Source organism: Lepidochelys kempii, chromosome 7 (genome assembly GCF_965140285.1).
Source record: "Lepidochelys kempii isolate rLepKem1 chromosome 7, rLepKem1.hap1, whole genome shotgun sequence".
Taxonomy (NCBI): domain Eukaryota; kingdom Metazoa; phylum Chordata; order Testudines; family Cheloniidae; genus Lepidochelys; species Lepidochelys kempii.
The window spans coordinates 90,035,190-90,056,474 of NC_136386.1; the positions used below are offsets into that span (position 1 = coordinate 90,035,190).

Here is a 21,285-nt window from a genome sequence, read left to right on the forward strand (position 1 = left end):
AAAAAACGATTGGTTCCAAAGACTACTGCCAAACATCTTTGAGGCATAAGAATGAGACTTTAAGACTACAATACATAAAAATGGAAAAAAAATGAATTGTTTTCAGATTATAACATGGAGTAAACACTACTGGGATGAAAATGCATGCAGTGTTACTTTACTTAAATAGATTTATATTTTCTAAGATAGGAAACCCAAAATTATGGAGACTTCCCTTAGAGAAAAAATTGTCAGGGCCTTCCCTTTTCTCTGCAAATAGCTAACGGTTTGGGGAGAAAAGGAAACTAACAAATAGCCAGCCTTAACTCATTCACTTTCAATTAAAATAATCAACATGACATATCTTTTTGGTATTATACTGGATCAAAGCAATAACTCCATAGTTACTGCCATTACATCTAGCAATTAATATGCCATGATTTTAGAGCGTTATCAGTTATGGTAACACTAAAATAGGTAACATGAAATCATTTTCTCTGGTATTCATAAATATTTATAAGTGCTGCCATTTATGACATTCTTCTGCAGATGTTTTGCCGGCAACATTCAATATTGTTCATTACTGTAAGGAAAAAATATTCTAATGGGAGCTTTAAATTCAGGTAATTGTTTAGTTTTCTCAGTGGGAGCTACACAGCTATACCTGAGAATACATTGTAAGCACCGTAGATATACTGTAGAATCCTGGGAAAGTCGGAAAACAACTCCTAGCAAAACAGCTTTTCTATCTCCTTTACAGTTACATCTCCAGAAAATAGTGAAGTGGTCACTCTTTCTCATAGATGAATGGCAAAGGAATTAAGTCAGCCAGGCAAATAATTTGTACAGCAATAGTAAAAGGTCCTCCAAATTTAGCTTATTTTCTAAGAATGAGACAGAACCCAGAAGTTAAGGTCAGGCAGCCAAAATACAGAACTGACAGATTAATCAAATGTATGTAGTCTTGCCTAAATCCAATTCCTAGAATACAGGGTTTTTTGGAGCTACGCTGGTTTCTATTGGCAAACAGATGTGTTTGTGGAGGAAAAAAATAGGTTATTTTACTACATGAGCTATCATGCAACTTACTTACTTCTTCCAATGAATAATGGACCAATGCAAAGCAAAATTCACAATAAAAATTCAAACATCTAACAGCAATGAAATATAAACACAATAGCTATAAAAACATGGAATAGTTTCCTGGGATTACAAGATGACACACGAAGCCAGTGGTTCCCAAACTTGTTCCGCCGGTTGTGAGGGGAAAGCCCCTAGAGGGCCGGGCCGGTTTGTTTACCTGCCTCGTCCACAGGTTCGGCCGATCGCGGCTCCCAGTGGCCACCGTTCGCTGCTCCAGACCAATGGGAGCTGCTGGAAGTGGCGCGGGCCAAGGAAAGTATTGGCTGCTGCTTCCAGTGGCTCCCACTGGCCTGGAGAAGCGAACCGCGGCCACTGGGAGCCGTGTTCGGCCGAACCTGTGGACGAGGCAGGTAAACAAACCGGCCAGGTCCACTAGGGGCTTTCCCCGCACAACTGGCGGAACAAGTTTGGGAACACTGCATTAAGCAGATCAAGCAGCAGGAACATCTATCTGTAGCACTAGTAAAATCCTATACACTGAATGCCACAGAGTGCAAAAATGTACTTTACATACCAATGTCTCTTTTCTTTGAAAAAAATCTCATCTAACACATATTATGAAGCCCAACGCCTCCACAAAAAATAAGTATGTTAAACAGAAATCAAATTCTTCCAGTGACAGACTGCAATTTTTAGGTGTTTTCATTAAATCTGGTAACCTCCCATTTTCCTTTTAATTTGATAATGATAAACTGTAAACAATTAAGATGAATTAAATAAAGTCCCTTAGTAACAGTGTTGTTCCTACAGAAATTAATCCAATAGTAAATTGGATGAATTGTCCAATTTAATGAGCTTGATTGAACAGTAAATACCACCTTAACAGTCATTGTGGTGTGATAACATCTGAAATTTGACACAATGGTTTCTGCATAAAGAAGAGCTGTAAAGTTGTATAGTTCTGGTTACTCATATTCCCCTATTATTACCCACTCCTCATATGGCTACCACCCAGTGTATCCAGCGTTGGAAATGCCTCCATAAATTATGTACAGCATTTCTAGCTCTGTTGTATCATTTCCACAAGTTGGCGCAAACATCAGCAAGGAACATAGGACATTGGTCGTACGTGCAGTGAGTGCTAGATAACTACATTTGCTCACTTTGTGGTATGGCCATTTCCCTCTGGCTGTGGAGCCAGGCCACCTCGGCACAGATTTAATACAATTCAGGGCCTCCTTTACCAGGCTGCTGAGTGTTCAGGAAGGTAGAGCAGATCTCACACAGAAGACGAGGAAACACCATCACTTACTGGCTGATGTTCACTATTCCCACCAATGCAGAAAAAACTGAAAGCTGGTGCCTTAGCTGTCTCCTGGGGAAAGTCAATCTGCGAACTATCTATACCCTCCTATCTCCCCAAAAAAGGAAGATAAAACCTGTATTCATTACACTCCTCTGAAGAGTGACTGAAAAACCCATTTTTTTCCAGTAACCCCCTCTGCAGCAAGGATAGGGAAAGAGCAATTGACACAGTGGTCTCTGAACGGAGCAAAATTCTCCTGCCTATCACAAGTATTCAGATGCATTGGGATGAATAGGATGGGTAGGTGACTATGTGGAGAGGCTGGGGAGACTGGTTAGAAAAAAGAAGAAAGAGGGATTTTGGGAAGAAGTGAGATTACTGGAGAGAAGAAGAGTAAGAAATGGAGAGACAATAACTGAAGGAATGAAGGAGACAATACAGAGAATGCAAGGAAAGAGAAACCGGTGCGGGGGTGGGGGCGGAGAAAAGTGTTAGCAAGGGACAAACAGGTGATGAGAACTGAACAATGGAAGAAACCAAACGTTAATAACTACAATATGAAAGAAAAGTGAGATGTGAAAGACAGGAAAGAAGCTTTAAAAAAAGGCAGAGTGGCAGAGTTTTCAAAAACATTTTATTAAATAGAAAGATGATTGATGAAGTACTACCACAAACTAGACACATTCAGACTGTTTCCACAAACAAAAGCTTATTAAAAACCAGCTAAAACTGCTAAGAGCAAAACATATTCACACAAACACACAATACAAAAGAACTTACAAGTTCTGGAAAACTTGTTTGTAATACTTTAACATCCAGTCACAACATTAAACATACTCCACCCCTCTCCCAAGGATACAGACACACAAGAGACTCACCAAATTAATCCAACTCACACTGTAATGAAAAGCTTAACCTTTTTCAGCAACACTATAATTTATATTTATAGCAGACATAAATGGGAAAGCGTGTGACATGTTGTTCTTTCATGTGGGAAGCATAAGTTTGGAGTTAAGGGTTCGGCATTGCAGTGTCTCCCTGCCCCCAGCCTGAAGCAAGAAACAGTGTACAGGCTTCTCTGACCTCTAATGTAGCTCTGGTTCTTCGGAGGCTTACTATCTCCCTCTAGCTTCAGCTAGCCCACTGGCGTGGAAACCCTGTCTTCCACCCCAAGCACAAGGGATTATCAATGAGAAGGACAGGGCTGACCCGTGGTCATCTTTTATAGTTAGCCCTTTTCTCTCCTCATGATTCCTACTGTTGACCTCTGTCCACCTATGCTCCCTGGAAGACATGGATGCATTGAAGTATCCATATACCACATATGTCCTGGGACTTGCTTCCCGTTCCTAGCAGCAAAATCTAAGAGGCCTCAGAACATTAGTCTCCACTTTTCATTTTGAAAGAAATTTAACTAGTGTAGCCCACAGAGGAGCTGCATGTGCATGCGTGCAAATTTACTTCAATTTAAACAGTAGGTGGAAGGGCCAGGTAGATTTCCACATATCTGACTGGGTTTATCCCTTCCTCTTGATGTTTAAACTATCTATGCAATGAATGATTTAGGCTCAAAGATACTTCTGGAGATTTTTTTTTTTTGTTTTGCCTTTGGAATGTATCATATATATATACTTAAAAATCTATTTCTGAAGATTCCACTCCCCCTCCAAACAAAGGTTTTGGCTCCTTCCAGAAGATCATTAACTCTTTTATGGAGTGTTTGTAAGATACTGCCTGGGCTGCTCACACCTGCTAGAGTGACTCCGATCAGATATTTTAATTCATTCAAAAGAGGCCACTAATGGAAGTAATGGAATTTTTTTACACTTTGTTGCAAGCATAACAGGGGCATATTAGTCACTCAAAGAAAAGACTGTATTGCATGCCCACAAACTACCTGGAAGTGTAGGATCTAACGGCTTAGTATATTAACCAGCTAGGATCTAATGGATTAGTGTAGTAACCAGATAATTCTTCATGCTGTATCTTAATCTAATTTTAAAGAGGTTCACAGCCTAAAGTAGCCATGCTAACCACTTAATAATTAGAACAAAACATGTACTACTTAAATCAGTCACTACTGAATACATTTGTCTTCTGAAGACTAATATTTCTTTATTTTAGAGCTCATTCTTGTTTTAAAAACTCAACAGAAGGCATGAATTGTACTTTTCAGACAGTTCTAACATTAAGGATCTGTTTAGTGTCTTTCATGGTGATTATACTTCCTGCATTACCCATAAAAGCCTAGAATTCTCCCAAACACCAAATCATTTCTTTCAAACTATGTTTGACTCAGACAAGGAGATGAGAAGGGGTTTTCGGGATTGAAAATGTTCTGTATTTTACAAGGAAGTCCTGAGAAAGATCAAGAGAAGCTAATCAATATATCAAAACTCTGCAGTAATGCAGTACAGTGCAGGTTAGTCCTTGTTATAAAGGTCACTTAAAACATTGGCAAATCTGCCTAATTTCTGTTGAAATAAAGAATGTTCCTTTTCAGAAATGGCAGATTTACTCAGTTTGGAATTATAGTATCTGTTTTCTTTTTGTACTTATAGTGGCTCACTGTTTAATTGACTGATTACACATGTTGCTGATTTCTCCTTCTCATGTCCCTACCCATTCCTCCATTTACAAAGACTTATGTCTCCAAGCAGCCACATACGATTTGGCAAAGACTGCACTGTCATCATATAAGCAGAGCTAATTTCCATCATTGGTCAGCACACTCATTGGAACATTTTCTCTTGGAAACCAAACATTTTGGGTTTGTCTACTTTAAGAACATGTAGGCATTTTTCTGCATCAGTGCAGTTCCACCCATAAAAGAACAATAGCAATACTACTGTAAAGTAGGTTAAGGGGTTTTGGACTTTTAAGATGGCTTATAACTAATTATGCTCTGCAAGTGGAGTTTCACCAATACAGAAAAATGTGGACGAAGCCGTAGAGAGCTTGTACGTGGGAGGTTTCAAATAGGCTGATTAGATTATTTCTCTCAAGTTTAATAATTACCATAATTAACATCTAGGCTGGCGAGGGATAGGAATGCTATGGAGAGAGTGAGCAAGCACGACAGCTTGTCTTCAGTTTTTGTATCGCTTAAATTATATTGGTTTCAAACTGGTATAACATAACCCCCTTAGTGCAGATGCAATTATACCCATATAAAGGTGCTTATACTAGGATAGCTTAGTCTTGTAAATTTAGGGGAGTAAGTAGAGCTGGGTGGGAATTTGCCATAAGAAAATCATTAAGATGGAAAATTTACTGTCCACAAAATCTAATTTTTTTATTGGAAAATTTCTGTTTTTCAAAGACTCTTTGATTTTCTACTAGAAGAATGGAAACAAGTTATTTCTCATTGGGTCAGTTTGATACAAATTGGAATATTTTACTTTGTTTAACTAACCTGAAATGCTTTGTTTCAAATCAATTCAACAAAACATTAAACTGCTGTGACAAAGCTCTGTCCTTGCCTCCGTGGGTCCCGCATTTCCTGGCGGATTTCGCTAGCCTCAGAGGCTCACTGTGACCCTCCACGTAACCCTTCTCTTTCTAGAAACAAGGGAAGCCATTTTCATCATAAGCCAGCAAGGGAGGTGAGGAGAAGTTATCCTTCCTTGCACAGTCTCTGTTGTCTCCCAGTCTCAGTGATTAATCAGGGGGCAAAGGTTGGGGGGGAGGGAGGAGAGCCCGGGCCCACCCTCTACTCCGGGCTCTAGCCCAGGGACCCTAATAGTATCAGCTATGGTAGCTGACCTTTTAGAAACATGACATGTACAATTCCCTGGGCTACTTCCCCCACAGCAGCCCTCACTTCCTCAAGCTCCACTTCACCCTTACCTCAGGGCCTCCTTCCTCGTGCCTGATATGGTGTGTAATACTCAGTCTCTCCAACAGCGCAACTTCCTCCCACAACTCCTGACATGCACACCCACCTGACTAACTGGGAGGTTTTTAACTAGCTTCAGCCAGCCCCTGATTGGCTTCAGGTGTCCCAATCAACCTAGCATTCTACCTGCCTTCTGGAAAGTTCTTAATCGGCCCCAAGTGTCTTAATTGACCTGGAGCAGCTGCCATTTCACTTATCCTGGTACCAGGGATTTGTTTAGCCTGGAGCTAATATATCTATCTCCCACTACTTTTCTATAGCCATCTGGCCTTGCCCCGTCACACTGCACTTTCCTACTAGTGCATTGCCTCATGGGACCTACAGGTCAGGCTCTCTGGAGGACTACAAATCCCACAATGCCATCTGGACTCCCCTTTGATGAAACTGTATGGGGACTTGTGAATCGCAGATATAGTCCAGCTGTGAAGCTTGGTCCTTGGGGAGAATAGAGACCATCAGGCTCCCAAAATACAACTTCCATGTTCACCTAAGTGGTGAAAGAACAGGTTAAGGACAATTTAGAAAAGCTGGACATGCACAAGTCCATAGGGCCAGATCTAATGCACCCGAGGGTGCTGAGGGACTTGGCTCATGTGATTGCAGAGCAATTGACCATTATCTCTGAAAACTCGTGGTGATCAGGGGAGGTCCTGGATGATTGGAAAAAGGCAAATATAGTGCCCATCTTTAAAAAAGGGAAGAAGGAGAATCTGGGGAACTACACACTGGTCAGTCTCATCTCAGTCCCTGGAAAAATCATGGAGTAGGTCCTCAAGGAATCCATTTTGAAGCACTTGGAGGAGAGGAAGGTGATCAGGAACAGTCAACATGGATTCACCAAGGGCAAGTCATGCCTGACCAACCTGACTGCCTTCTATGATGAGATAACTGGCTCTATGGATATGGGGAAAGTGGTGGATGTGATATATCTTGACTTTAGCAAAGCTTTTGATATGGTCTCCCACAGTATTCCTGACAGAAAGTTAAAGAAAAATGGATTGGATGAATGGACTATAAGGTGGATAGAAAGCTGGCTAGATTGTCGGGCTCAACAGGTAGTGATCAATGGTTTGATTTCTAGTTGGCAGTCAGTATCAAGCGGAGTTGCCCAGGGGTTGGTCCTGGGCTGGCTTTGTTCAACATCTTCAATAATGATCTGGATGATGGGATGGATTGCATCCTCAGCAAGTTCGCGGATGACACTAAACTTGGGGGGAGAGGTAGATACACTGGAGGGTAGGGATAGGGTCCAGAGTGACCTATACAAATTGGAGGCTTGGGCCAAAAGAAATCTGATGAGGTTCAACAAGGACAAGTGCAGAGTCCTGCACTGAGGATGGAAGAATCCCATGCACTGCTACAGGCTGGGGACCAACTGGCTAAGGGGCAGTTCTGCAGAAAAGGGCCTGGGGATTACAGTGGACAAGAAGCTGGATATGAGTCAACAGTGTGCCCTTGTTGCCAAGAATGCTAACGGCATATTGGGCTGCATTAGTAGGAGCACTGCTAGCAGACCAAGGGAAGAGATTATTCCATTCTATTTGGCACTGGTGAGGCCACATCTGGAGTATTGCGTCCAGTTTTGGGCCCCCCAAAATTGGAGAGAGTCCAGTGGAGGGCAATTAAAATGATTAGGGGGCTGGGGCACATGTCTTGTGAGGAGAGGCTGATGGAACTGGGCTTATTTAGTCTGCAGAAGAGAAGAGTGCAGGGGGATTTGATAGCAGCCTTCAACTACCTGAAGCGGGGTTCCAAAGAGGATGGAGCTAGGCTGTTCTCAGTGGTGACAGATGACAGAACAAGAAGCAATAGTCTCAAGTTGCAGCGGGAGAGGTCTAGGTTGGATATTAGGAAAGACTATTTCACGACGAGGGTAATGAAGCACTGGAATGAGTTAGCTACGGAGGTGGTGGAATCTCCATCCTTAGAGATTTTTAAGGCCCAGCTTGACAAAGTCCTGGCTGGGATGATTTAGTTGGGGTTGGTCCTGCTTTGAGCAGGGAGTTGGACTAGATGACCTCCTGAGGACTCTTCCAACCCTAATCTTCTATGACTATATGTGTCAATGCGCCACAATGGGGAAAATACAGTTTAATGTCGAACTAACTTGCAACGAAGCATCCTACCTGAGTTCAACCAACAGAAACGAAACACTAATTTCAAGAATGACGAAAGGTTTTGTTTCGATCGAAAAAGGAGAAAACATTTTAATATTTTTGAAATTAAGTTTTTTGGAATATTTAATTCCATGAAAATTTTACAAATGTTAACTTTTCTTTTCCATTCGGGATGAAAATACAAATGCTGAAATACTGGAATTTCCCATGAGATGGAAATTTCAAATTTTGCTCAGCTCTAGAAGTAAGCTACAGTGGTATATGGCACCTCTACATCAGTAACTGCATCTCATTATAGGATGTACAGATTCCACTATCTCAGAAAAAAAAAAAAAAAAAAAAGTCACACCCCTAATCAAAATAGTTAAAAATTGACACAAACACTGTAAATTAGGCCTGAGAAGGGAGTGCTTTGCATTGTTCAACAGCTAGCACCCCGGTTGACAAATTTGCAGCATTGACGATCTGTGAAAAAACGTCCTTGCCATTCCAACTTATATGAGAGTTACAATCAACAGGTCTGTTCACAGTTATTAAGGATCTCTGGCGTGTGGAAAAAGGAAAAAGAACAGAAGCTAGCAAATGGAATTGCAGTGAGAAAAACTTACCTTTGGAGAACAGTTGAAATGCATACCGGGTACTGGCAGTGTAGTTACATACATCGTAATACACCGATATAGGTATAGTGTGCCAACTATACAGAAAAATCTTCTGCTAATAATAGACCTGGAGAAAGGGGGGAAACAAGTGTCATTCTAAGGAAACAAATTCTACCAAGATTTGTCTAAAAACATGAAAGGCATCAGTCTAGAATATCATGTTGACAATTCAAGCTCAGTAATTTTAATAATGCTTTATGCATCTACATCAGCTTTCATTTAAAACTATTAAAGAACTTTACAAACAGTAGTAAATAGAAGGTATCTCCCATTTTACAGGTGCAAAACAGGCACAGAATGCAATTAAGATTACACAGTAACTCAGTGGCAGAATTAAGTGGCAGAATTAAGACTAAACCCCAAATTTCTAACTTTTAGTTCTAAACACTAACCTACGATCGCTTCCTACCACCATTCCTCATAAATACAAATAACTCATAGTTTAAAGATAGCAAACAAAGCCAGTCCAAAACTAACATAGGTTTCTAGCCAGAGGCTGAATTCCTTTAATCTCTGCAGAGTATCTCTGCATCTACAAACAGTGAATTATCTTCCAAAAGGAGCAATCATATTCGATTTACTAATATACATTAAAAATTGTTACTCATGAAAGAGAATCGGCAATCTAAAATACAGAAATACAATTATTACAAAGCTGAATTAGACCAACCAATGACAAAAGGAGGTTGTTTACTAATATCGGAAGTCCTTTGAAATATGTGATCTGTATCTGTATTCAACACATGGATATGCATGAGCATGCATCCGAGTCCAGACATTTTACCGAGTGGCGTCCATTGGCCCTCATATCCATAGTGGGTCTTCTTGTGTTTTCGAGTGAGGATATAAGAGGTACTGCTGGTTGACGTCCCCTCAGTTTCTCTTCTCATGGTGAATCCAACCAGACCAGAAGCAGAGGGGACGGAGGGCAGGTAGTGGAATACAGATAGGGAGTGGAGGGTACCCTCAAGTCTTTTAATGAATGAAGAGTCAGTCATTTTCTTATTAAAGAGGTTTGACTCATCAAAGGGAAGGTCCTGCATAGTATTCTTCACTTCCCTGGGAAAGCCCAAGGATTGCAACCAAGAATCCCTCCTCATAAAAAAACCTGTGGTCAAGCTTCTGGATACTATAACTGTTGCATCAACTTCAACCTGAAAAGCTCTTTTTTGCCACCAACTTGCCCTCCTTTAGAAGGCTCACCCAACCTCGATTGGCTCAGGGAAGGAGCGCATCTCTTATGGACAGTTCTTGACAGGCATCTGTCCTTGCGCCCATGAGAACGCCCTTTATTCTCATGGGAAGCCCTGAAGGAAGAGTCTTTGGTCTTTGAAATTGAAGGCTCTGCTCCTAGGCATGTGCTCATTTACTGAGGCTGCTGTAGAGGAGGGTTTCCCTGCCCCAGATCAGAGGGGGGCCTCAGGGCCTTCTCCATTAAGGGTTTCCTAAGATGAAGCTCACAGGGTTTGCAATTTATTGGTGGAAATGATCAACAAACACAGAAGAAATGTGTGTCTCACTCAGACAGTAGACACAACATTGGTGTTCCTTTTTGACAGCGAAGGATCTAGTGCAGGAGATGCAGTTTTTGAAGCCTGGGACTTTGGGCATAGGCCCAGACTGCAGGGAGGTAGTCCCCGGTCCTGGGAAGTAAAGTACACAAATGACACTAAAACTATAGCTGTACTAAACTAAAAAGAATAACTATATACTATTTTATCTGCAGGATCTCTGAAAGCTGAAGAAAGAGAGAACATTGAATTCTGACTCAGGACCATGCGGCGGTAAGGAACTGAGGGGGTGTCAACCTGTACTGCCTCTTCTACTCTTGCTCAGAAGCATGAGGAGACCAACTGAGCATATGTGGACCAAGAGACACAGCTTGTTAAAATCTCTGAACTCAGGTGCATGCTGCACATGTGTACCCACATGAGGAATACAATAGGAACCAGCACTTGAAGAAGAACTGGAGGTTTAAATACCATGGATCCACAGTGGACTCATGAAAACACAATCAGTCACACATTTCAAAATTTACCTCTATAATTACATCTGCAAGTTTTATCCATTCAGGTTTGAGTGTGAAAAACTGATCATTAGCTGTCACCCTAATTGCAAATTCATGTTAAAAATGAAATGCAGGCTTTGCAAGTACCAATGGCACACAAAATACAAGTATAACTTTAGGTTGCAGGTTGAGGCCAACCCAAAATTTGGCCCACTTAGCCTTCTGCTGCCAACTTTCAATGTAATTATAGTAGTAATAACTATAATAACAGTAGCAATAATATTAAATATTGGCAAGCATATATATGATACATCAGGATTAAGCCTCACTGTGCTGAGGAAGAGAATCACTCTGAGATATTCTCAAAAACAACAGATAAAGGTTAGAGGAAAGAAACTTAACATAGAAGAAATCTGGTGAAGAACTGGTACAACCTTATGTTAGTTACATGTTATGTTGGTTTTGCTTTCGTAAAATAATCAGCATTTAAAACTGAGGAAATGATGGCAAACTAGGCTTGCAGTTTCTCATCCAGCCAAAAGTAGAATTCTTAGGTAAGATCAAACATTATCCTTTCTCCCATACTGTCTCTACTTGTGTCATAAATATAAAGGGAAGGATAAACACCTTTAAAATCCCTCCTGGCCAGAGGAAAAATCCTTCCACCTGTAAAGGGTTAAGAAGCTAGGATAACCTCGCTGGCACCTGACCAAAATGACCAATGAGGAGACAAGATACTTTCAAAAGCTGGGAGGAGGGAGAAAAACAAAGGGTCTGGGTCTGTCTGCGTGTGATGCTTTTGCTGGGGATAGAACAGGAATGGAGTCTTAGAATTTAGTAAGTAATCTAGCTAGATATGCGTTAGATTATGATTTCTTTAAATGCCTGAGAAATTAAGCTGTGCTGAATAGAATGGATATTCCTGTCTGTGTGCCTTTTTGTAACTTAAGGTTTTGCCTAGAGGGATTCTCTATGTTTTGAATCTAATTACCCTGTAAGGTATTTACCATCCTGATTTTACAGATTTTTTACTTTTTACTTCTATTAAAATCCTTTTTCCTTGTTCTTAAGATCCAAGGGTTTGGGTCTGTGGTCACCTATGCAAATTGGTGAGGATTTTTACCAAACCTTCCCCAGGAAGTGGGGTGCAAGGGTTGGGAGGATTTTGGGGGGATAGACGTTTCCAAACAACGCTTTCCTAATAAAGAAACCCAGATAAATGTTTGGTGGTGGCAGTGGAAGTCCAAGGGCAAAGGGTAAAATAGTTTGTACCTTGGGGAAGTTTTAACCTAAGCTGGTAAAAGTAAGCTTAGGAGGTTTTCATGCAGGTCCCCACATCTGTACCCTAGAGTTCAGAGTGGGGAAGGAACCTTGACAACTTACCATACAAGGCCCCAGGTATATTACTCTATCATTATAGCACTTTCCATGGAATACTTTAAGAGAAGCTGTCTGCAAGAAGGTTATATAGTAAACATACTGAAAAGTTATCCCTTCCCACTCTTGTTGCTCTCCTTCCCCAGACTGTCTCTGTTAAAGTAAAAACTACGTATTTAGGCAAGGATTCCTAAAGCATTTACTTGTGACTGCTTTCAAATTTCACTTTTTTAAAAGCACTTAATCCAGACAAAACCACATCTAATACCATTTAAACAAGTAAAGTTTCAAAACAACAAGTAGCAAACTGAACTCTCGTGAAACTCACAAATGGCTGACAATTTGATTTTTAATGGCTTTTGGCAGAGTCAATTAGTTGCAGTACTATTGATCTGACTACAGCATGACTCAACAATGCTAGATTAATATTACATAAGAGATTTAAATGCTTTGATGGAAAGATTTCAAACAATATATTGTGTACACACATATCTTTCAGACAAAGAAGGATTACCTCCTCTTGAAACAGTAAATATTTTTGCAAACAGGAATACACTAAAGAAGGTTTAAGGTTGTACTATCAGACTATATCTCCATGGATGTAACTATTGCAAACTGGGATAAGGGCATTATTCCATTAGAGAGATCAATTTCACTAAGGAGCAAAAGCTGAACTCAAGGCTGAACATCCATTTTATTAAACTATTTAAACTAACTGGTTTAGCAGACTCTGGGCTAAAGACACAGAATAAACTGTAAAAGGCAAATGTGAAGTAAAAATTCAATACCACTGTTTTTCTCAGGCTGGAAATACTCACAAGATTGTTGCAACTATGTATACCATTATAGCACACCAAAGGAGAGAGACTCAGACAATACTTTTAAGTTCACTAATTAACAAATGGCTACTAACTTGTAATATACTTCTGAGACCCAACTGTGAGGAGTTGCACTAGAGTGTAATGGTTTTATGCACTGTAGGTAGATAGTTTAAATTACAGGTGGATTCTGCAACCCTTAGTCATACTCAGTAGAGCTGTGCCAATTCATTTTTTGGTTTGCTAATAGTTCTGGAAAAATAAAAAAAATTTGGCTCTGGTTGAATAGAAGCCAATTTTTATTTTTATTTTTTTTTTAGCATTTTCAATGAATTGAAGTCTGAAAACTTTAATTTAGGGTTGAACAAAACATTTAATTTGGAGTATTTTTAATAAAAGCAAAAAATGAAGGCTAGATTCACAAAACCCTTTATATGCAGTACTTCAGTGATTAGTGCATTCATCTGGGATGTGAGAGAAAGGAATTTCAATCTCCACTCCGGAGCTGGGACTTGAACCTAGGTCTCCCCGCTTCCCAAGATACGCTAAGCACCAGGCTATTGGCTATTCTGAGGGTCTCTCTCCTGTTGAAACTGTCGCACTTTACACAAAATACTTATACATTTACTGTGATAGACAGAATGACTCCATAGCTCCTATGGTTAGGGCACTGGGCTATTCGGTGTAAGGGGGGCAGCACCACCACTGTTTTTGAGAATGGGAATCTAGCCTGAAAAGTCAAAATATGTTATGAATATATGAAAACCAAACAACCAAAAAACAAATAAAATACTCCATTGCGCACACGTTTCTCCTTGGGAAGAGGATAAGAGAACAAACACATGACAGACATTAGTTACGATGCTTAAACCACTACTGGCAAGCTCGCAAATACTATGGTGATGAAATCAGTATATAAGTCTATACACAATAAAACAGAATCTTCTCATATAATGCTATTGATGCATGCACCACTAGTGGGCACAGTTTGCTCTTCAAAAACAAAAGACCCAAGCTAATTTAATTTACATTTCCTAGATTTATGAACAGAAATGTTAGTATTAAATTCAGGATGGTTCAGGGTGTGTGACTGTAATGAGCAACATTTTCAAAGACTTAATTACCGGTTAATGAGTTAATGACAGCATAGAGTAAATGACTAAATATTATTAATGTTGGCCAAAAATATCCTCAAAGTTCTATATTATTATTTTCCATTTTTATATCATTATATATTATATAAAAGCTAAGAATTACGCCTCTTGGCTAAATAACTTATTCATATGCCATAGCATTATTGTTGAGAAAATAAAAGCTAGTCAAATTAGATTATCTCAGATAAATCCTCTTGTTAAATGTATTTAGGATTAAATCTATTTATTATGGTTTACAAAAGTTAAAGGAATAACTGATTCAGGGGGAAGTATGATTTTCCAGTTAGAGAAGTAGTCAGGGAGCTTGGAACCCCAACACATATTCTGGCACCAACTCACTATGTACCTTTGAACAAGACTCTGATTCAGCAAAGCATTTAAATATGCTTAACTTCCCTAAAAAGGGATGCTTTCCTGAATTGGACCCTGAACTTCAGGGCCTCACTGTGCCCATACAAAAATGGAGATAATGTTTAAACAACAAGTCAAAATGTCATTTGATATATTAACATACAACCTATGGTAACATATCAGGGACTTCCCAGTTATCTTCACTATCCAGTGGAATAATTATACCTATGAATGCTTTTTTCTTTGTCTCCATGGTTACTTTGTCATCTCAGAAGATCAGGGATTACTTCTGATAGTTTGTCTGAGAATAATCCAAATGGTCTTTTAATTACTAACAGCTATAAAGGTAAAAGGCAATGAAGGAAGTTGTATTATAAATATCCTACTTATGATGTCAAAGATTTCTGGTCTCCTTGTTAAAAGGCTAATCACTTGATTGAGCATATATGGGTTTGGAATACTTACCCAAATGCCAGGTTTTTAAACTCATAACATAGCTCTCTGAATCTTCTTCCTCTAAAATGCTCAATTAGTTATGTTTCTGTAGGGAGAAAAGTTTAGCCACAAATCTAGGAGGCAGCCAACTCAAAGAACTGTGGTTCATCAAGATGTTGCATTCAGTGTGCAACCCACACTGTAGATCCACATGAGCCTCATGCACACAAAATCAGATTTTTTTAAATCAATGTGCCTCCTTCCTTGTGCTCCTCTGTGAGGTCAAAAGGGCAGAGAGGCTATGACCCTGCTTCAGTTCCCTCACCATTCGAAAACTGTGATAGCTAAAGACTGAAAGTGGAAATGGAATGTGGAGATGAACAACAGCTTGAAGACCCACAGTTACTATAGCAAACGTAACTACTCTCTTGAGTCCGTGTCTATGGATCCCACTGTTGGTGACTGGCAAGCAGTATCCCCTTAGGATAGTGAGAATGAGGAGTGTCAGCTATATGCAGTATTGTAGCCATGTTGGCCCAAGGATATTACAGAGGGTGAGGTAATATCTTTTACTGGACCAACTTCTGTTGGTAGGAGAGACAAGCTTTAGAGCTACACAGAGCTCTTCCTTGAAAGTTTGTGTCTCTCCTACCAACAGAAGTTGGTTCAATAAAAAATATTACCTCATCCACCTTGTCTCTCTAAGCTGACACCCTCTAGTGCCAGCTGGAAGAGCTGAACAGTGATTGTAGTCCTGCGCTCCTGAATTTGGCATCTGATCTAGCCATTCGGCTCAATGCATAATGCTTGATACAGGTCAGTGGGTTACTCCACATTGGTGCGTGGCAGATCACGGAAGCAGGCAGAGGATGTTGTTTGAGCTGTGATGGAGTGGGCCTTGATGTTCAGTGGGAGAGGTATACAGTGAGATATCTTGTGTCGTCCTCATACAAAACAAAATAGTAAAATGTGAACTAAAGACCATACTTAACAATAGTTACCTGTTAGGATATAGATATTCAGGCCTGTCTGTAAAGGCCTATACTCTAAGAATTTAGGTGTATTCTTATCACTTGGCTAGTTAGAGATATAAAAGAAAGAATCAAAATCACTGTCTGCCCGTGTAAGGTCCTTCTCTTACTGTGACAGTCTGAGGCCCTGTGCTTCAGCTAAGATCTTTGGCTAAGCAACAGAGGCAGCCATAAGCTGGGAAGCGACCGGTCACCTCCTCACATTCCAAACTAGTCACATTGAAAGAAGGTGCTATTGGGCTGTTAGGAATACACTCCTGTCCTGATAATGCCTACCACCTCCAGAGAAAGGGAAGTGCCTAAAAAATGTAAAAGGAAATTTAGTTTGATAGCATCCTGTCTGGCAAGAACTCACTTATCAATAGCTGGGATGTGAAATCCTCATTTCTTGTTCTATCACTGTAGTCCTCATTTCCCTATTGTTTGTCTGTATAATCTCTGTCTGGTTCTGTGATTGTTTCTGTCTGCTGTATAATTAATTTTGCTGGGTGTAAACTAATTAAGGTGGTGGGATATAATTGGTTAAATAATCATGTTACAATATGTTAGGATTGGTTAGTTAAATTTCAGTAAAATGATTGGTTAAGGTATAGCTAAGCAGAATTCAAGTTTTACTATATAGTCTGCAGTCAGTCAGGAAGTGTGTGGGTGTGCGTGGAGGAAATGGGAACAGGGAATGGGGGTGGGGAAATTGGAATCATATTTTGCTAAAGGGGGAAATGGGAACAGGGAATGGGGGTGGGGAAATTGGAATCATGTTTGGCAAAGGGCAGGAATGGGAACAGGGACACAGGTGTAAGGCTCTGTGGTGTCAGAGCTGGGAAGGGGGACACTAAGGAAGGAAACTGGAATCATGCTTGCTGGAGGTTCACCCCAAAAAACATCGAATTGTTTGCACTTTTGGACTTTGGGTATTGTTGCTCTCTGTTCATGCGAGAAGGACCAGGGAAGTAAGTGGGTGAAGGAATAAGCCCCCTAACATCTCCTTTCCTATCTAATCAAGTAGGTCTCTCCAACCCCACCCCAAGATCAGTCTGTTGTAGAGCTGATGGCTTTACAGGAATCAGGAACCAAACTTTCAGGAAAACACCTCCATGCCACAAGATGTTTTCTCTATGAATGGATTCAGAGTGCACCTTCCCATTCTGTGCTATAGTCTTTTATCTTTATTCATAGACAGGGCGAACCCCCATCTGTTGTAATGGTTCTTTTTTTTACTTCCAAGTGGTTTTGTCTGTTTGCAATTGTCTCTGATAGTTTTCCTTTGATAGCCTTGGGATGGAGCAACTGTATAGTCAACAGAGTTGCATTACATCATTGGCTATCCAGGGATAGGTGACAACTCCCACCTCCTTGAATGGGCCATCCCGGAGACATATTACCCGGTGACTACTCTAAGGACACAATGCATACTTTCAACATAGGCACATTATTCATTAAAATATTACCTGAACATATATCTCACAATAATTATGAGTCTTGAGAAGTTATGTGCTTCATGTAGATACCTTACATGTTACCCCTTATGGATAAATATCCTGCAAGATGGGTGGCAAAGAACAAAAGTCCCTTTGGCAATAGGCCTCTGTGTCACACACCTCTTATTCTTATGGAACCACCTACAGTTCTGGTGTGAAGCCACTGAGGAGCATGATCTCCTTTGGAGAGGATGATATGCTTCATGACATGTGGGAGGATGATCCTCAGCAAGGCCAGTGTGGCCACGTTGGCATACTGTACAGGTACTGGTCAGGTTGGGGTAAGCCGTTCCAGTGCCACTCCTGCACCAGCTGAGGTGGCGCTCTGACTGGGGGTTTCCCAATACCCTCCTTGGGGGTCATTCTACAATACCCAAGAAGAGGAATCTCTGCTCTCAGCCGGTAAGAAGGAATATATCAGCAATGGCGAGGAGGAATACATTTCCTCCTCAAAGGGCAGCACTAAGGGTTGATATGGGCCCAGTATCTGGCACTGCTCTTTTAAAAATATCCCTAATCTTGTGCACATTCATATGCACGGTAAGATTGATACTGACACGTATTCAAACAAAATAAATTATAGAGTGTTGTCTTCATTTATAGGACAAAGTGATTCAGAAATCAGTACTACTATGCTCACATCGCTAGATTTTCATTGAATGTTCTGTGAGAATACATGGAATTATTTTGAACCAGACTTAACTGTACTGTGCTATCAGAAGCTAATACTGTGACAGAATACACCTCTGTATTCACACCCTACACCCTACTGTAATAATCTTTGTACAAGATGTGCCTTGTGCGGTATCATTAGAAACTTATAATTTGGTGGTCAGTACTGTCCTGATAAATTATGCGTGGCAACATTATATGTGGAATTATAAGATTTCCCTGTATGGTGTTATTAACACAATCCAACAGCCTCACCCTGGCAGAACTGAGCAAACAGGTTTGTCCTAAACAAAGGAATGTATGTGTGCCTTAATTTGCATTTAAGCACTAAACAGAGTCATCAAGCTGGAAGGGGAAATAAAGGAAGCTCAAACAGGTGGGGGAAAAGAAGCCAGCCAAGAATATCCTTCCACGCAGACTGGAAGGATCTCTGGTTCTGGTTTATCTGCTGGTTCTCAGCTGAAAATGTTTTTCAAAAAGGGGGGCCTGAAACTATATAAGGGAAGCACAAACACCCCAAGGCACCCCCCAACCCCGTCTCCCTGCCCATCACATTCTATGCACCGAAGACAACAAAGGAAATAGCCATTGGACTCTCAGGGAGGTTGGGGTGGGGGTGGGTTCCTGACCAGAAAGAGTTTGGTCAATAATCTTGCTGGAAACATGTGGTGAGAAATTTTGCTTGAATGTAATATGGTTTGTTAAGTTAGGAACTAGAAATTGTTTTATCTTGAAAAAGAACAGGAGTACTTGTGGCACCTTACAAATTTATTGACTAACAAATTTATTTGAGCATAAGCTTTCGTGGGCTACAGCCCACTTCATCGGATGCATGCAGTGGAAAATATAGTAGGAAGATTTTATATACACAGAGAACATGAAACAATGGGTGTTACTATACACACTATAACAAGAATGATCAGTTAAGGTGAGCTATTACAAGCAGGAGAGAAAAAAAAACTTTTTGTAGTGATAATCAAGATGGGCCATTTCCAGCAGTTGACAAGAATGTGTGAGGAACAGTTGGGGGGGGGGAAATAAGCATGGGGAAATAGTTTTACTTTGTGTAATGACACATCTACTCCCAGTCTTTATTCAAGCCTAAGTTAATGGTGTCCAGTTTGCAAATTAATTCCAATTCAGCAGTCTCTCGTTGGAGTCTGTTTTTGCAGGGTTTTTTTTTGTAATAGTGTGACTTTTAGGTCTGTAATCGAGTGACAAGAGAGATTGAAGTGTTCTCCGACTGGTTTTTGAATGTTATAATTCTTGACGTCTGCTTTGTGTCCATTGATTCTTTTACGTAGAGACTGTCCGGTTTGGCAAATGTACATTGCAGAGGGGAATTGCTGGCACATGATGGCATATATCACATTGGTAGATGTGCAGGTGAACGAGCCTCTGACAGTGTGGCTGATGTGATTAGGCCCCCCAATCTGAAGCAAATGCTCACCAGCAACCACACACCACACACCAAAAACACTAACCCAGGAACCTATCCTTGCAACAAAGGCTATTGCCATCTCTGTCCACATATCTATTCAAGTGACACCATCATAGGGCCTAATCACATCAGCCACACTATCAGAGGCTCGTTCACCTGCACATCTGCTTCAGGCTGGTGTATATAAATCTCCCCACTGTATTTTGCACTGAATGCATCCGATGAAGTGAGCTGTAGCTCATGAAAGCTTATGCTCAAATAAATTTGTTAGTCTCTAAGGTGCCACAAGTACTCCTGTTCTTTTTGCGGATACAGACTAACACGGCTGCTACTCTGAAACCTGTTTTATCTTTGTTTTTCTTGTAAACATTTCTGAATGTTATGCCTCATTACTAGTACTCACTTAAAATCTCTCTCTTTGTAGTTAATAAACTTGTTTTGTTGTTTTATATAATCCAATGTGTTTAAGTTGAAGTGTCTGGGTAACTATTTAAGATAAGAGGCTAATGTATATTATAGTGCAGGGGTCGGCAACCTATGGCACGTGTGCCAAAGACGGCACGCGAGCTGATTTTTAATGGCACGCTGCTGCCTGCCGAGTCCCAGCCACCAGGCCCGCTCAGCCTGCTGCTGAACCCAGGCTGGGACCCTGGCAGGCAGCAGTGTGCCATTAAAAATCCTGCCCGCCCCGGCCCGCTCTTCTCCGCCCTCGCCTCCCTTCCCCCAGGGCAGGGTGAAGAAGCTTGGTCCTGCCGACTGCTGCTGCAGAGTAGGCAAGCTCCGCCATGCCTCTTCCCCCAGAGTGCTGGTTTCCTGCCCCTCCTCCTCTCTCTTCCTGCCCCTCTTCCTCTCTCTCCCTGCTGCCGAACAGCTGATGGCCCTTGTGAGGGAGGGGGAGAAGTGGAGCCTGGTGAGTTGCTCAGAGCAGGGGGCTGGGAGCACGCCCACGACCCCAGCCCACACCCCCAGCCCTCTGCCCTGATCCCTGCACCCCCCTCACACACCTCCAGCCCTCTGCCCTGACCCCTCACCCACCCCAGCCTCCTGCCCTGACCCCTGCATCCCCCACAACCCCAGCCCTAACTCCAGCACCCCCACACACATCCTGCCCCCAACAGCTCTTCTCCTGACTCCTGCACCCATTGGCCATTAGATTGACTCGAGCTACGACAGACTGGTAACTATAAAGACCATCTGCAGGATGTGTGTGTGTTTGTGGTGTAACTGAATGCATATGCATATGTATTTTCAATAAACGCTGCATATTACCTTTTTCCCTGAAAAAATCCCATGTGCTTCTTATAACCATAACATGTGTCCTTATTTTCCTTCATAGATGTACCTATTAATAATCATCAAATGATAGCATCTATACACCTCTCATCACCCACATTTTCAACTTTATGTCATGTCCATGCTGGGCATGGTAGCTGTTCAGCAAGAGTAGGTTTAAACTGCAAACAACTTGGCAACAGATC

General features: G+C 41.1%; 1 protein-coding gene across 35 annotated transcripts in view; it reads right to left on the reverse strand.

The window, feature by feature from the left end:
* Positions 1–21,285, reverse strand: part of SGMS1 (sphingomyelin synthase 1) — a 203,360-nt gene that overhangs the window by 8,173 nt on the left and 173,902 nt on the right. For all 35 annotated transcript variants that reach the window (XM_073353735.2, XM_073353729.2, XM_073353732.2 and 32 more), the window contains one exon: positions 8,992–9,109. In XM_073353735.2, coding sequence (XP_073209836.1) covers positions 8,992–9,109 — 118 coding nt within the window. The remainder of the gene's footprint in view (positions 1–8,991; positions 9,110–21,285) is intronic.